This window comes from Sarcophilus harrisii, chromosome 6 (genome assembly GCF_902635505.1).
Source record: "Sarcophilus harrisii chromosome 6, mSarHar1.11, whole genome shotgun sequence".
NCBI classification, from domain to species: Eukaryota; Metazoa; Chordata; class Mammalia; order Dasyuromorphia; family Dasyuridae; genus Sarcophilus; species Sarcophilus harrisii.
Window position 1 is genome coordinate 201,704,479 of NC_045431.1, and position 16,236 is coordinate 201,720,714.

Here is a 16,236-nt window from a genome sequence, read left to right on the forward strand (position 1 = left end):
GTGATGCTAAATTTATTATCTATGTTTTAAAGATGAGCTGCCCACTTCAGCCACGCCAGAGCTGGGATCTGCTCCCTCAAAGCCCAGCTCCATCCAGCCGACTCCCCGGGCCTAGGGCTGTGGCTCTGGAACTGCCCTGAGCAGCAAGGGGGGAGAGCAGATCCCGGCCTCTCGCAGCGCCGCCCGCTCCCTCGCTCCCCTTCCAACAGGCTCCAGGCACATTTCATTTCCAGGTGTTTTATTTATGTGGGCTGTATGACCACTGGTTTCTAAAACTGCCCAAAACAACAGAAATGGCACAGCCGCTAAGAAACACTAACAGAGCGGTTAGACTGGAAGAGGCCTTCCTCTCCAAAAAAAAAAAAAAAAAAATAAGACAATTTACAAAACACACAATGGAAGGTTAAATAAATAAAATGAAAAACTAGAGACCATGACGCAGCGGTCCAAACCATGCTGAGCTTCCTCCTGAGCAGGCGCCACGCAGGCCAGCTCCATGCTCTGCCCCAGAGCCTGGGGCATTCCTTCCTCCTCAAATAATACTGACAACCAAAAGGAAAGGACGAGGGCGGAGGGGACTCGGAGCGAAGCCCGGCTGGGGCCAGGGCCTTGCCCAGCCCACTCCCTCCAAGCCCTGGGTGGTGCTGCGGCGAGTGGAGAAGAGTCACGGGAGGAGGGGCTGGAGGACCTGGGGGTCGCTTGGTCCAGCCACTCCCTGGACAGATGAAGAAATGAGGCCTTCACGTGGCCAGGGTCTTGCCCAGCCTGCCACCAGCCGGGACCAGAAGGCAAACGTTCTCACAGACACCAACTGTGGGACGCGGCCGCTGAGTTCTCAGGCCCAGAGGCCCGCTGAAGACCGAGTTCCAAGGACACCGAAAGGGTCACCGGACGTATGGAAAATACCACAGCTTGAAAATAAGCTGCTCAAGACTCATCTTTTCCCTCACTCTCTTTCACATGAAAGTGTGAAAGCAATTCTGCAAATAGACTCTAAAATAGATTATTTATTCCAAAATCCTCTTTTTTTTTCTTTTTACATCGAGTGTACACCTCCTATCCGTTTCCTGCACTAGGCCCGGAGTCTCTGTGGGGATGCAAAGTCCGAGTTCTCTGCGGGTTCCCCAGCCTCTGGGGGAGGCCATGCCCGGTCAGGGTCCCTGGGGCTGGGCCCCGGCACTCCCGAGGCTCCCACGATGACCCCTCGCCCCAGAACGGGGTCAGATGTCTATCCCTTTGACCAGGGACGTCTCCAGTGTGATATTGAACTCCTGCAAAGTCTGCAGGACCCGGATCAAGGAATTCACAAGCGTGTGGTCCTTGAGGAGCGCCACATCTTCATACATCTGTGCTGTGATCGGACAGTCGGCCAGCAGGGCAATCCAGTGGTGCAAGAGGTGATCTCTGTCCGCCCAGGGCAAGCATGGAAAAAGAGAGAGGGAGACAAGGAACGGATTAGAGCCTCAGCAGAGCCTCCCGCGGGCAGGGACTTCCTGAGAACAGGATGAAAGCCCCCAGAAGGGGGGCTGGTCCGGGGCTGGGTTTTTGTTCGGAGGGCTCCTGGGAGCTTATTTGCAAGGCCACGTTAATGGAAAACACCAAGTCTCCCACCCAGACCCATCGGGCTGGAAAAGCCTAAAAGAAAGGCGCAGCCACGGCGTCTCTCAGCGGACAAGGAAATGGGTTCGCCAACCAGAGCAAGGAGCTTTCGGGAAGGGAGGGTTCTCAGACACAAATGGGCTGTGATCTGTCCCCAGGCTCAGCAGAGACCCCTGGAATAACGAAGCCTGAGCCTCCCACACAGGAGACGGAGGGAAGGGGACGAGGCCCTCACTCACTCGGACCCCAACAAGAGGAGCCCATGGCTGCTTGTGCTGCAGAACAGGAAGCAGGATGAAGCTGGAAAGCACAGCAGGAGGGGGCGGCGCACAGAGCGCCGGGCATGAGTGACTCTGGGTAAGCCCTTAGCCCCGACTACCTCGTGAAAAGCAGCCACGACAGGACAGGACCTGGGAAGCCCCAGGTTCCCAGGGGCCCCAAGCTGCTCCCCGCAGCATTTTTCTTAGAGACAAATGGTCTTCTAGGGGCCCTCAAGGGCTGCACATCCTGGAACCCCACAGTCTCAAATCAGCAGTACCAGGTGCCAAAGCCGGGGTGGAGGCGTCGGCTAGGAGGCCAAAGTGTAAGAACCACAACTCACAGGAAATAATGGAGGATGACGACGGGCACATTGAACCGGGAAAAAGAAAGTGGGAGGGGCTGAGAGAGCCCCAGCTGTGTGCCTGACGGGCACCTGCCACCTGGCAGAGGAGGCTGGCCCCCAGCTCTGTGGATGGTTTCCTTAGGGAGGGCCGCAGAGCCAGGGAAAGCCCGCCGGGGGAAGGCACTCCTGAGCCGACCGCCTTGTGCACTCTGCCCTCCCCCCGCCCTATGGCAGAGGCGTTGCCCATGGGGATAAGGTGGCACCGTGGCAAGCTGGCTCAGAGGCGGCCAGAACCCATGACCCAAAGGCACGCTGGCAGGAGCACTTTCCCAGCCCGAGGTCCCAGGGCCCGACCGCTGAGCTGCGCAAGTCTGAGCTTGGCCCACAGGCCCAGAGCTTCCAGGATGCGGCCCAGGGCGGGAGAGGGCCACCCACAGCTGGGCAAAGGCGTACCTGGCTCCCAGACACACCAGCATCTGGAACTTGCCATCTTTGCCGATGTTGCGGGGGGTGTTGTTGATGGCGGTGACAAAGCGGCAGAAGTTTCGGGCCCTCGTCTGCCAGTTCTCCTCAGGTACGAGGTCACTCTGGTCGAGGGTCTCGTAGTAGGTTTGTGCTTTTTCTTTAGAGAGAAGGAGAGGGATCTGACCTCAGCACAGACATCCCTCGGGTTCGGGACATCCCCGGGACACCCTGTCAGATGCCACCAGCCTGCTCTGTCCTGTCCCTTCCTCCACCCGGTCCCTGAGCACCGTGCCCCTGACTGAACATGGCCCAGAGCTGACTCAAAAACAATGGCCGCCCCTTGCCCTCGTGCGCTGACTGTGGATGCTTTGCAGTTACCGGGCACCGTCCCACCCAAGCAGAAGGTGAGCTCCTTGAGGACAGCGATGGTTCTCCAGGGCTGACACCCCTCAGCAGCTCTCTGAACAGCTGGACAAAGTCACAGTTAGTGGGTAATAATTCTATTTAACTGACTTCAGATACTTGGGCTCTCCTGCTCTTAACTTTCAAAGTTAAGGAAACATTCTCTATTTAAAAGAAGCACAGCAGCAATAAAATGTCAGCATCGGAGTTCTCTTGGCCTTTGGAGCTCACGAAGTCCCAGCCCCTCATTTTCCAGCAGAGGAATTGAGGCCCAGGGAAGAGAGGGAAGGTGTCCAGGATCACCGAGGGACAGGGATGTGGTGAGGGACTCTAGATCCCCGGCCTTCAGGTGCCCAGGCCAAACCTCTGACCCCGTTTGGTGGAAAGAAGAAGAGGGGGAAGAACTGAGTTAAATAAAAATGCTGCTTTTTCAGTCCAATAAAAGCACCAACACCGATTATGTGCAGGCCAAGAAGGGTACCTCCTGCCCCAACAGGACCCCTGGGAGGGAGGGGGCCAGTTCCCAGGCCTCCTAGCAACTCTCAGCCTGAGGGAACTCTGCCAGGTCCTGGGGCTACAAACCTCCAGGAGAAAACCCTGACTTCCAGGATCTTCTAATGTACTTCTGATGAGCCCAATTCATGTAAGAATAAGGAAGAGAATAAAGACCAGACACCAAAGCCCCGGCCCCTTTCCTATGCAGACACACACCCCGAGACACAAGTGTCCAATTAAATGGAGGCCAGGGTATTCTTGCAGCTGCTCCATCTTCATGGGGGACCCCACCTACACCTACTGTCCTGCCTCAGACACCAGCGGGCCCCTAGGAGTTAGGGTCAGTGCAGGGGCCGAGGACCCCATCCCGTGGCCTCACAATCCCAGCCACGGAGGAGCCTCAGAAGACACTTAGTCTAGACATTACCATTAAGACTCTTCTCTACAACCTGCCCAACACTTGAACATTTCCAGTGACAAGGAACTCACTACCTTCTTAGCTGCCTGTTTCACGACAAAATACGTCCAATTGTTAAGAACTTCTGCCTGACACTAAGCCAAGGCTGCCTCCCAGTAATCGCCCTTTTTCCCCACTTCTCCCTAAATCACCCTCACTTCTGGATTTGGGGGAGATACATGACACCAGTTCTAGCCTCTGGAGCCCACAATACCCCAACTGAGGCCGGCACTGGCTGAGTGGGAGGGGTTCTGTGGGGAGGCAGTGACTCCCCATCCCCTTCCCCCTGCTCTCACTCCTCCCCACCACTCACCCAGAAAATCCCAGATGAAGACGTTCTTGAAGAGCCGGGGAGATTTAAATCCATGCTGAAAAACTTGCTCCAGGGCAGATACCAGGCCACACTCGCCACAGAGCAGGAGCGTCAGGCTGCCACGCTGCGAAGTAATCACAAAGCTCTGGGTTCTAGGAGTGCCTCGTCCTCTTGGGGAGCCTCAGTGAGACTGGGCAGTTGGGGGCCACCCCAGCAAGAGCAGCAGGGCCCAGGGCCCCCCTAAGCTTATAGCGGCCTCCAGACCACAAGGCCGTGACACAGGGAGGGCCGGGGAGGGAATGAACTTCTAGGTGGGCAAAGAGGGAGAGCCAGAGTGGGTAAGTGGATGGCGTGGCTCCTGAGACTCTGCAGTCTCCTTCTCTGAGGACCTCTCCTCCCCAGTGGCCCATCCCCCAATGTGAGCTGCGCCAGCACAAGCAATAGTAACCTCTTCCATGGCAGAGTCTCACTATGACCCACGTAAGCCTCCCCAGAGCTACATGGTGGGGGAAACACGTGTGGTGCGTCAAGTTTTATAGATGAGGGGAATGGAGGCTCAGGAAAGGAGGCACCTTCAGGTGAAGGCCCTTGGCCCAGGCCGGCAAAGACAGGCCTCTAACCTCAGCTGCTCCCCCTCCCTCCTCCTGCCCTGGTCCCGGGGTTCCCACAGTTCTGCTCCTGTGGTTTCCAGGCTCCTGCAGGGAGGTCTCACCTCTTTCTCTGGCTTATGGAAGTGCTTGACAATGCCATTGACGGCCTCCCCAATGGACTCCTGGATCTGCCCCGTGTTTAACTCTGCATGAGACAGAAGCAAACCCAAGGTTCCTCCTTTGCCATCCCCCTTTATTCCCACTCCCCCCAGCAGAGGGCCAGGGCCCCTGCTGTCTAAGACAAAGGCACCAGATCCAAGGGAAGTCAGAACTTGCACGAAGGGGAGAAGGTCCTGCAACGCAGCCCACAGGTGAAAAGGGCCAGCTAAGCCGCGGCCATGGGCCAGAACAGGGCTAAAGACAAGGAGCTGCCCGTCAGTCTGCAGCCTGGCAGGTGGGGCCCAAAGGAAGTAGAGGAGATCAAGGAAGCCATCCCACCGCCTCTGTGCAGAGTTCCCTTCAATCACCCAGAAATCTGAGCCCTCCTCTTCAAGGCCTTTGGCCAGAGAGCTCACCATCCACCCTCAGTAAAAGGATAAAAAGTGTTTACACTGAAGGCTGAGAGAAGGAAACTCAGGGATTGTCTGGGAAGGAGGGAAAGCAGCTCTGGGGCTCCGATCCCTACTGGGAGAGGGGGAGGGCTGCAGACCAGGACTGCAGACCCTCTGCGGGCAGGCTGCCCACAGGGAAAGGCACAGTGCCTTGTGCTGACCCCCTGCTAGGGCCAGAGCCCGCCCTCCAACTCACTGGGCTTGTTACTGGGGGAGATGGTGACCAGCCTCCGGATCATGCTGGGAGACTGCTGCAGGGGCGGCGTTCGGCACTGCCTCTCGTCAGCTTCGGGGTGAGAGGTCAGCAGCTCCCCAACCAGGACCCTCTCCAGGCTGCCATCGTCCATGCCCTTCCCCAGCCACCGGCCACAGGGGAACCTGGGGACACAGTCACAAGGGGCGGGAGTCACAAGGAGACGTCCCCACACACACCCCCACACACAGAGGCCCGGGCACGCTGGGGCCCGGCTCCTTCCCTTGTCCTGGAGAATAACAGCGGTGACTTAAGGCCCACAACCACTTCCCTCAGGATACTCTAGTGGGGCAAGCGAGTGAATGTCAGCGTTCCCTGATTGTGAGGGAGGACAGGCAGGACCCGTGTCCCCAGGCCGCCCTCCCCCTCGGGTTTAGCGGGCCCTCGCTCACTTGTATGTGTGTCCCGTGATCTCGTTCCTGACCATCACGTGCTCCACCAGCCACTTGGCGTACAGCCCCGAGTTATCATGGCCGATCTGGACCGTGGTGAGCTTGCCCAGGTTCTGGTACTGCCGAGCCCAAACGAGAAAGGGAGTCAGCGATGCAACAGACCAGGGGACGGAGGCTTCCCTGACCGAGCTCCCACCAGGCCCCACGCGGTTCCAGGGCACCTTTAGCAAGGACTTGAGCCTCTCCCCCTCCCCCCGCCCCTCCCCCCCCCCCCCCCCCCCCCCCCGCAACTAGACAGAAATGAACTTTTAGAATCACCAGCTGAGGGGGACGGTTTTCTCTCAATCTCCTAAGGGGGCTTGTGGGGGTGGGGAGGTGCTGGGGGAAGAGTCAGTGGCTGCGCGGGGCAGAAGCGCGTGGCCGGGTCTCCACAGGCGACTTTATAAAGAGCCACACACTGGCGGAGCCCAGCAGAGGCTGCCGTTCCCCGACCTCCCTGTGAAAGGAGAGGGCCAGAGTAGAGAACCTGAGGCCTTGAGCTCCCCTGGGCAAGAACATACCTCAAAGGTCATCTCCAGCACGTTCCTGGGGACCTGTAGGATCTGCGTCTCCCCCAGCTCTCCTGAGATGCAGATCCAAGGGTTGGCCGTGAACATGGAGCCGCCCAACTTCTTGCTGGGGACAATCAGGATGTGGTACGGGATCACTGCGGGGAGAAGCCACAGGGACGCTTGAGGCCAGGCTGAAGGAAGGCCCAGCGACCCTCAGGCCCCTGCTACAAGCTGCTGCCCGCCCATCCCCAATGATGATGGGGAGAGGGCCTGCTTTTATATCACTGTTCCTGTGTGGGAAAGCCCTTCATCCCTCCTGCCTGCCTCCCCCAGTGACCTGGCCCCTCCCAGCTGCCCCCGGGGGTCCCCACCCACATGGCTGAGTAGGAAGGGAAAGCAAAGAGCCCACCAGTGGTTCTTGGGGTGTGGGAGGCCTCAGCTACAATGGCCCAAACCCAGAACTGAGGAGCCAAGGAGCCATCCTCTTGGGAACAACTTCAATACAATGAAGAACTATATTATGTATGTGCATATATTTTATGTGTGTATATACAGGTGTTGTTCTCTCTCTCTCAGCTCAGGCTCTAGGTCAAAAATCCATTTGCTAGCGTCTGCCTCCAGAGCCTGCAGATTTTAGGATTCAGATACCTACTTTGAGTTTCAGAAGTCAGTGGATGATCTAATCCTCAAATGATATGAATAATGCTTTTACTATTCTTCACCTGACTCAGAACTTGGGTTTCAAAATATTCTCTCATCATCTCATTCCGTCCTCAGAACATCCTGTTCCTTTTACAGAACAAGAACCGAGTAGAACTCAATTCTGCCCTGCCTCCTTCACAATATCCCGTCGGGGAGCAATCATTCCCCTCCCGCCCCAGCCTTCCTTGGAGAAGCCAGGGCCACAGGACACTTTTCTGCAGAGTGGGAGGGCCCTGCCCCATGCTGCCTTCTCTGTCCCGAGTCTTTAAGTGCCTCCAGGCAGGTACTAATAGGGACAGTGACCTGAACTACTTGGTGAAACAATTCGGGCCATCCTGGCCACACGCTGACCCAGGGGGTTATGCTCCCCACCCTGGACCGAGGTCGAGCCAAACAGCATCAGGGTCAAACAGCTGTTCCCTCCCATCCAGAAATGGCAAATATGCATACACCTCACAACATATGCACACACACACCCACACACGGGCTCACACGGGCACACGAACTTACACGAGCACACGCGCATGCACTTCAGCGCACACCTACACAGTCATCACACATACACACACATCAACACAAAGTAAAAGGCAACAGGACATGGGCTGTCTCAGAAAAAGGAGAAAAGAGGCTGAGAGAGACGTCTCCACAAGATCTCCCAGGAAGCAGAGCGGAGGGGGGGGCTGCTGCTCACTGATTGTCGTGAAGACGTTGGTAAAGCAGAAGTAGTCCACAGCGTTGAAGGACAGGAGGTGATAGAGGAACTGCTCCTTCTCGTCGTCGCAGCGCAGGAAAGCATAGCGCTTGTACAGCTTCCTGCCAAGGAAAGACCACACATGAGCCTCAAGGAGCCCAAGGTCTGGTCAAGCTGAAGGAGGAAGGATGATGCGATCCCCAGACCCGGACACAGTATCCCAGGAGACCCAAGGAAGAACACGCAGAGCCACTGTCTCCCTGGTCCTGGAGACGCCACCAGCCATCCACGTTGACCGGTGCTGCCCTTCTGGGCCACCTCAATCCCTCCACTCTTTTTCAGATGAGACGTTGTCAAGCAGTGTCTCCACCATCTCATAACTGAAGAACTTGGTGGGTTTTTGAGCTCAAGCGGAAGACTTCACATTTCTCTGTATTACATTTCTCCTTCTCAGATGTGGCCCCACTTTCTGAGCTGGGAAGATCTTTTGATACCCCTAGTTCCTTCTACCAACCATCATGCAACAGACTCCATACTCCTCACCCTCAACAGCCTAGGCCGCCTTCAAATTTCACTCATAACCTTTGCCTTCTTTGAGGGCTTTATCATGGAAGAGGGATTAGGTTTGTCCTGCTAGGTCCCAAGTGGCCAAAAAAAAAAAAAACAATAATAGTGGAATTTGTAAAAAAAAGTCAAGTTTGAGTTTGTTCTAAGGCAACACTTCTAAATATCCATAGACAGCCACAAGGGGGGTACCTGGGAGCAGAGGTAGTGGGTTCCCTTTCACTGGAGGTCACTAGGTAAGTAAGATGTAGAACTGTTTTTAAATCTGCCTTTCAAAGTCCCAGAGTCTTTATTCTCCACCCCCAAAAATTCAAGAATTTAAAACCTTTCCAACAATTCATTTCCCAAGAATGGGATGTTCACTGCCATATACTCCAGATGCCTTATAAATATGAACTTGGTAAACTGAATTTTCATCTAGATTATAAAGACCTACTCAACCATGTTGATTTGAATTCTTAAAGATCAATCTAGTGATTTACAGAGTATTCCTGTGGAAGTTGGGTCAATAATACACACATTTGAATAAAGAGATGGACAAAGCAAAAAAAAAAGAAGAAGAATTCTGGGGGAGAATTCATTGTGAATGGGATATGGAAGGAAAGGAGAGAACATTGTAAAACCCCAAGGGCAATGCAACAGTAGAATCTGCTGGGTCCCTGAAGAAGAGCTCAATCATGGCCTTCCAAGTGCATCCATCTTCTGCCTTCCCTCCATGAGGGGACACCCAGGTTCTTACTTGGTGAGCTCGTGATCTGAGAGCAACTGCTTCAGGTGCCGGGAAAGTAACTTCTTCTCCATGCTCAGCCGGACCCAGGCCCTGGCCTTGCCAACGTCCGTTTTGATCTCCCCAATGTTCTGGATGTGCCTAGAAAGAATGGGGACCCGGTTCAGCAGTCGCCCGAGGGCGGGCGGGGGCAGCTACCAGCAGTGACCGGGTGAGGCTTCTTCCCACTCTCCCAAGCTCCTCTGGGACTACAGGTTATGAGATGCGGCCACAAGCGGCCCCTGCTTCGGCAGCTCAAAGTTGTTCCTAAAAGCCAAAGTCTCAGAGAAGCCTGTTCTCTTATGGCACAATTGAAGAAATTTTCAAAACAAAACCTCCCAAATACCTGTAGAACCCTATAAAAGCCTCATGAAAATAAGAGGCGACTGGGCCCATCAGACCCCCGGCAGTGGACAGAACGCTACGTCCTGCGCGCCCGGCCCTTGGGGAATGCAGACAGACCTCATGTCCTGGATGAGAGAGATCCTCAGGGGCGGCATGGCCGAGCTGGCGTCACTCTTCCTCCGCTCCGAGTCCAGCAGTATCCCTAAAAGCAAGAAGCCCAAGGAGCTCTGAAGAGCGCATCGCTGCTCACCGTGTACATCCTGTCCACCTACTCTGCAAACGCAGCTGAGTGTTTTACCGGCCCTTTCCTCCACCACACCTGCCCAGCTCCTGCCTCTTCCTGATGGGCAGACCTCCCCGTCTCACCCCCTTGGGTGCAGCATGACTAAATCCCTCAGCATCCAAGTCCCCTCCGCCCTACCTGTCCTTCTCATCTCCCTTTCTCTGTCCATCCTTCCAGGACTTAACTCATCCACCGGTCCCTGATCTCACTCAACTTTCCACCCACCTGGGAAGCACTCGAATGGGCAACTCCTCGTCCCAACAAAGAACTCTCCCTCCCACCTGCTGCCATTTCTCTCCACCTTTAGGGTCTGACTCAGGGGTCACCTTCTCCACGAAATCTCCCCTTATCCCCTGTCTCCCTGGTAAATTCCTCTCCACCCTCAAACTCTCTTAGAATAGACTGTGTCTGAATGATAAATCTTTTGTCCCCTTGTGTTCTCTCATATTTTTATGTACATAAAGTATCTCCCCTCCTCTCCATTAATAACGATAATAACAGTAGCCACAGCACCAGCAGCTGTGGTAGTGGTACCTAGTGCTATATGGTACTTTAATCCTCACAATAGCCCTGAGAGATTGGGGGTGATAACAGCATCACCATTTTACACAGGAGGAAACTGAGACTAAAACATATCAAGTGACTTGGCAGGACCACACAGCTGGTGAGTGTCTGAGGGCAGATTTGAGCTCGGCTTTCCAGACTCCAAGGTCAGGCTCTGGGCACTACCCCTCCATGAAGTCAGTGCTGGGCTGGATATTTCCTTACTTTCTCTTCACTCCCCATGTGAGCCTACCAATTTCTTCTACCCCTCTAAGATTCACATTTTCCCCTCAGTAAGATTAAAGCCAGATCTTACTATTAAGATAATAAAACTTGCTCCACATACCTCACAAGAGACAGAAATATTCTGTAACTTTAAAGCAAAGGGTGAAATGTCGGCCTTGGCTACTATCACCCTTCCTCTTATTAACGTTCAATAATAATCATTGCTGTTGTTACTAGCCAACTGATATTTATTAGATCAATAAGCTACCAGCCTACTAATACCATCTCTCTCTGTCTCTGTCTCTCCCAATATTATTAGGATTATCCCATAATTACAGAAAACACAAACAGGCAAGGCCAGTGAATTTCATTCTTGTATCCTATGATTCAGAACAGATTTCATAGATGTCTGGCTGATTTGGAGTCTTTTAGGTAAGGGGTTCAACACAATGAATCAACATTTATGAAGCACCTACTGTGTCACAAGCACCAGGCTGGGCCCTGGGGAAAGAATGACTTCCCTATTCTGACTCCCTGGGATCAGAGCCTGGACCTGGAAGGCCCTCGAGGGCCCAGCCTTCCTTGTGTTTCTGTCCATGACTCAGGGAGATGATGATAGGACTGAAGTGGGGGAGGGCTGAGACACAGAGAAGTGAGGGTCTGAGCCACCCTCAAGTTCTTAGCAAACAGCAGACTCTTCCCAAGAAGAAACCCCCCCTCCTCACCTGAGGTACTCAAGCTTCCCGCCGTCAGCTTCCTCTGCCGATTTTCCTGATAGTGCAACAAGTGGGACCACAAGGCAGACTTCCCCTGAAGGATGGAAGAGCGGAGACAAGTGCTTAGTTTCCAAACCACAAAGAGCAAGAGAAGAACCAGAGGTGTCTTTGGAATTCTGAACGCAGAAAATCCCAATCCTGGCAAAAGAAAGGCTCCTGCCCTGGCCTTAGTGTGCCTGTGCACACATTCTCCCCTCAGAGCCCAGGGAAGCCCTTCCAAACGGAGGCGGGGGCCACGATACTGGGGGCTCCTTTTGGGCAGGATCGGACTAGAAGCCCTTCCAGCTCTAAAAATCCTGTGACTGTGAACTGGCCAGCAAGCAGAGGGGCTTATGCAGGCCTTTCTGGAGTCCCCTGGGATGGGTGGGAAACGTGGAGTCTGGTAAAGGAGATAGAGCTGGGAGTGAGCCATCCCAGTCTGTCACCCAAGGGATCAGTGGGGTGCAGTATGAGGGCACCCCCCCCCCGCCATGTGTATGTGTACATATATATATATATATATATATATATATATATATATATATGTGTGTGTGTGTGTGCTCATACTCTCTCATGTGTCTCATGTGTCTCATTCTCTCTCTCTCTCTCTCTCTCTCTCTCTCTCTCTCTCTCTGTCTCTCTGTCTCTCTGTCTCTCTCTTTCTCTCCCTCCTTCCTAGGGTGTTTCCACCCCTGGCGATTATCCACAGACCCAAGATTCTTTCTGGCAGCCATGGAGTGTGACTGCTCAACTATGCAGGGAGTGGAGGCTGGGCTCCCTCCCAGGATGTAGCTGGAAGGCTTATCTCATGCTTAATCACGGGCTCAATAGAGAAGAAATGTGAGCTGGGAGGGGCCTTATAAATCACCTCGGCTAATCCAAAGCACAACTTGGGCAAATAAATCCCGTAGCCCATGAGCTCTGAAATTCCTACCTAGTCATAAAGTAATCCCACTTAACATACTAGCAACAGGAAGACTTCACCAGACTTTCTAGAGGCTGTGAGGTAAGAAAATGAGATTCTGAGGCAAGACTTACGCACTTAAAAGACTGGATGTCTGCTTCCACCTAACCCTAATCCAGCTCAAAGCAAAGTGCCCGTGTTAGTTCGGTCCTGGGCACTGCCTCCAGCCCATGAGTGGTCCCCGGAGAGGGCTTGTGCAGGCAGAGACTCAAACTTTCTGCTGCCCAATGATGGGCCAGCCAGGTCCTCTGACAAAATTCTAGGCAATGTGACCCTGTGGGGGGCCTCCAGAACCCAGCCTCATTTTTCCCATTTTTAAAAGGGAATAATATTTGTTAGTCATCTCCCAGAAATGCAGCAAGATCAACTGAGAATGAGAAATTATTGGGCAAACCAAGAAGTGGTGTGTCATCAATGATAAGAACAGCTTTCCCATTTTTTCCTATTTCTGGCAGGGGCATGGAGGTGACTCCAAGTTTACAGAGATGGTGTCAGCAGAGCATAAGCTATGGAAGGCCAAGTTACTTGCCAGCAGTCATACAGCCATAATGTGATAGAGAAGGGACTTATACTGAAGTCATTGGACTCTTGAGGTTGCCCCTTTATCCACTGCCTCAAGCTGCCCCTCAGGAAAATCCTACTTTTTCTTTAAAGCCCAAATCAACCGCCACCTCCTCTAGGAAGCCTGCCTGACCATCCAACTTTCCCACTCACAAAGCACTCTGTGGCTCTCAGTCCCTTTCACTATGACACATAGGACAGGTCACTTCTTCACCTGTTTGACCTGAAGCCCGTGGCTCCAGATCCTTTCTAGGAGGTCACAAAGGCTAGCAATCAAAGTGTTCTCCTCCACACCGGTGATGTTGACTTCTCCATGGCCCAGCTCCACAGCCTCTCGGCCCATCTTTTCCACTAGCATCCTCTTGGTCTAGAAGGCAAGTGACAAAAGTGAGAACATCCGATTCAGCGAACCAGCTGAAGTGACGGTGCACAGAAATGGCCCTTTAGCATCTGGGAAGGGAAGCACTTGGGCAAACAAACAATATCTGTGTATGCAAGCACATGTTCTGTGTAATGAGCTCCCCAAAAGCCTGAGAAGAAAGGTTGTCGGATAATCTCCACCCACTGGTGCATTCAAATTGACTCTGGGTCAGGTGTTGAGAGAACTGGATTCTAAAGTTGCTTCAAGCACTAACTGGCTGAGTGACCATGGCCAAATGACTGCCCCAGTATCTCTAGGTCCCAGTGCCTTCCTCTATAAGACTGGATTAGATGATGTCTCCAGTTCTCAACCCACCCCCTACTATGGATCTCTAATATTCTACAATCTACAAATTCCCTCTTAGGGCTAAAGAAAGCTAAAATCATAGAAATCCGGGGTGTTCAAAGCTGGAAGAAACTAAAGATGACCAGGCTCACCCTTGTGCCCAGGAACAGAATTCCCTGAGACAGCTCTAAACTTCTCTGACGCTCTTACCTACCTCTGCTTTCACTGCCTGAGACCTTCTCCCCTGAGGACTCAGACCCTCCAAGGCAAAGAATTTTCTGTATCAGCCAAAGAAGTGTTTCACTGCCAAGTGGATATGACCGAGCTAAACCCTTCCATTCTGACTCTAAGAGGGGTAAATGTTAAGGACAGAAAGAACCTTCATCAGAGAGACGAGGAACCTGAGGCCCAGGGAAGAAATTGGCCTGTCCAAGAGCCGCCCCAGGATGCCACCACGGCACCAAAGTACTTGTGAGCCAAGATTCTTTCAATTGTGCATTGCTAAGCAGTTGGATAGATTTTGTTTGTCTTCATCATCATCCTCATTTCATGGGGTAAATATAAACAAACTGTTCTTAAAATGAATTTGTGTAAATCAAAAGCTTCCAAATGGTTCTTATAAAGGAAATATTTCTTTACAGTTTTAATTTCAAGTCCTAAAGACAGAGACATAACCGTGACGTGGAAATATAATTTCTAGCAATACAGTATTTTAGGCAAATTTTATAAACAAGCCCCAAAACACCGTGCTGTGAGCATCTTTTTGTGACTAAAATTCTAACTGGGCAGGACCAAAGCTGTTAAAGACAAGGAGCTAGCTATTAAATGCACATAAACAAGCATCATGCTTCTAGTTTCAGAACGGGAGGGGGAGGGACACTATATGCAAATCAAAAGAACAAAGACTTAATAAATGCCAGTTAATGCCTGGAAAAGGAGAGCTGAACTGAAGCCTCTTGGATGGAAGAATGAATGAGGAGAGAAGGTCATGTAATGAAAATGAAAGACACTGGAAGGACACATTGAACCCTTACACTGGTCATCCCAAGCTAGGTAAAGAACTAGAAAAAAAGGCTCCTGCTTTTTGGATAGATCCTTGTTTGGAAAATGTCTGCAAAGGCAGGATAAGAATGGCCCAAGATGAGAAGTCATGGGGACTGTGATCTCCCCTCGGTCCTTAAAAGTCCCCCACGATCTAACCCCAGTCAGCCTTGAGCGCCGTGCTTATTTCCCATTTGTGTTCTAGTCAAAGTGACCCACAGCTGTGCCCTAAAACAAGCATCCAACCTGGCCCCGTGGGTCTTTCCCCACACCGGGAGCCCAGCCCTCCTCACTCGTATCTCCCTTACAGCTCAACTGAGACGCCAAGAGAGCGTGTTCTTCATCCCCCGAGCTATTAACCCCTTCCTCCTCCTTCTCACACAATCCTGGATGAGCTCACCAGTCCGTAAAATACACTGATACTGTATCTGCCCGCCAGAATCCCTCAGGGCAGAGACTACTTCCTATTTATCTTTGTGTCCTGAGTGCCTGGGCTGTGCCTAGCCAGAGCAGGTATTTCTTACAGACCTCAGTTAACTGGATTGAATCAGTGAATTATAATCATGATCAAACCAGAGGATCAGAAAACCCAGACTCTTGAGACCGGGGCAGTTCATGCTGCACAAGGCCCAGCATACAGTGGGGATTAACAGATGTCCCAAAGTGCATCCCACGGCTGCGAATTTCATTTTCTCCCCAAAGCCGGGCAGGCAGCCCCCACGTGCACACGCGTGCCCCCCGGCTCGGACGTACCTTATTGCGGCACTCCTTCAGCAAGCCCTCCACGAACTTCCAGTTGGTCTGGGCGATCACGGAGGGCGAGAGATTGGACAGCTTGGGCTGCCGGATCGTGCTGCCCATGTTCCTGGCTTCCTGGATGTACTTCTGCAGGGGCACAGGAGGAAAATCAGGATGGGCCTCCCAGACTGCATCAGTTCGAGCTGCGGCCTGAGGAGGGCAGCACGTCCCCATCCCAGGCCTCCAGCGAGGGCAGGAAGCTCCGCTAGGGTTAAAAATGTCCCTTTTGTGTCAAAAGTGAGCTCTCCTCCCTCCCTCCAGCAGAGCATCCGGTGATTCAGAGAGCTGCAGAGGCCTGAAATCATCATCCACTCCCCATCTCTGAGGAGAGGCAGGCCCGACACAAATCAGCTCGGTCCCTGCCGTGGGGACAGGGGCTCCTGGCCCGGTCGCCCCCCACCCCCCACCCCCTACCCTCAGTCGGGGCAGGCTACTGGGTCAAGTTCAAATCCTCCGCCTGGTGTTCAAGGTTCTCTGGGACAAAATTCTGAAGCCCAAGCAGGGCGCAGTGAAGGAGCAGACTGGGGGGAGTGAAGCAGTTTAAACTTTTAATGGGTCCC

The 16,236-nt window shown here is 53.1% G+C and overlaps 1 protein-coding gene across 4 annotated transcripts in view; it reads right to left on the reverse strand.

Annotated features, from left to right (window-relative positions):
- Positions 1-221: 221 nt before the first annotated feature.
- The window catches only part of DENND5A (DENN domain containing 5A), an 86,795-nt gene continuing 70,780 nt past the window's right edge, over positions 222-16,236 (reverse strand). For all 4 annotated transcript variants that reach the window (XM_031941997.1, XM_031941996.1, XM_031941995.1 and 1 more), the window contains 13 exons: positions 15,632-15,763; positions 13,346-13,498; positions 11,577-11,661; positions 9,918-10,002; positions 9,429-9,557; positions 8,126-8,247; positions 6,742-6,887; positions 6,182-6,300; positions 5,733-5,914; positions 5,048-5,130; positions 4,336-4,459; positions 2,657-2,825; positions 222-1,404 (listed from right to left, as the gene is read on the reverse strand). In XM_031941997.1, coding sequence (XP_031797857.1) covers positions 1,221-1,404; positions 2,657-2,825; positions 4,336-4,459; positions 5,048-5,130; positions 5,733-5,914; positions 6,182-6,300; positions 6,742-6,887; positions 8,126-8,247; positions 9,429-9,557; positions 9,918-10,002; positions 11,577-11,661; positions 13,346-13,498; positions 15,632-15,763 — 1,713 coding nt within the window. In that variant the 3' untranslated portion in view covers positions 222-1,220. The remainder of the gene's footprint in view (positions 1,405-2,656; positions 2,826-4,335; positions 4,460-5,047; positions 5,131-5,732; positions 5,915-6,181; positions 6,301-6,741; positions 6,888-8,125; positions 8,248-9,428; positions 9,558-9,917; positions 10,003-11,576; positions 11,662-13,345; positions 13,499-15,631; positions 15,764-16,236) is intronic.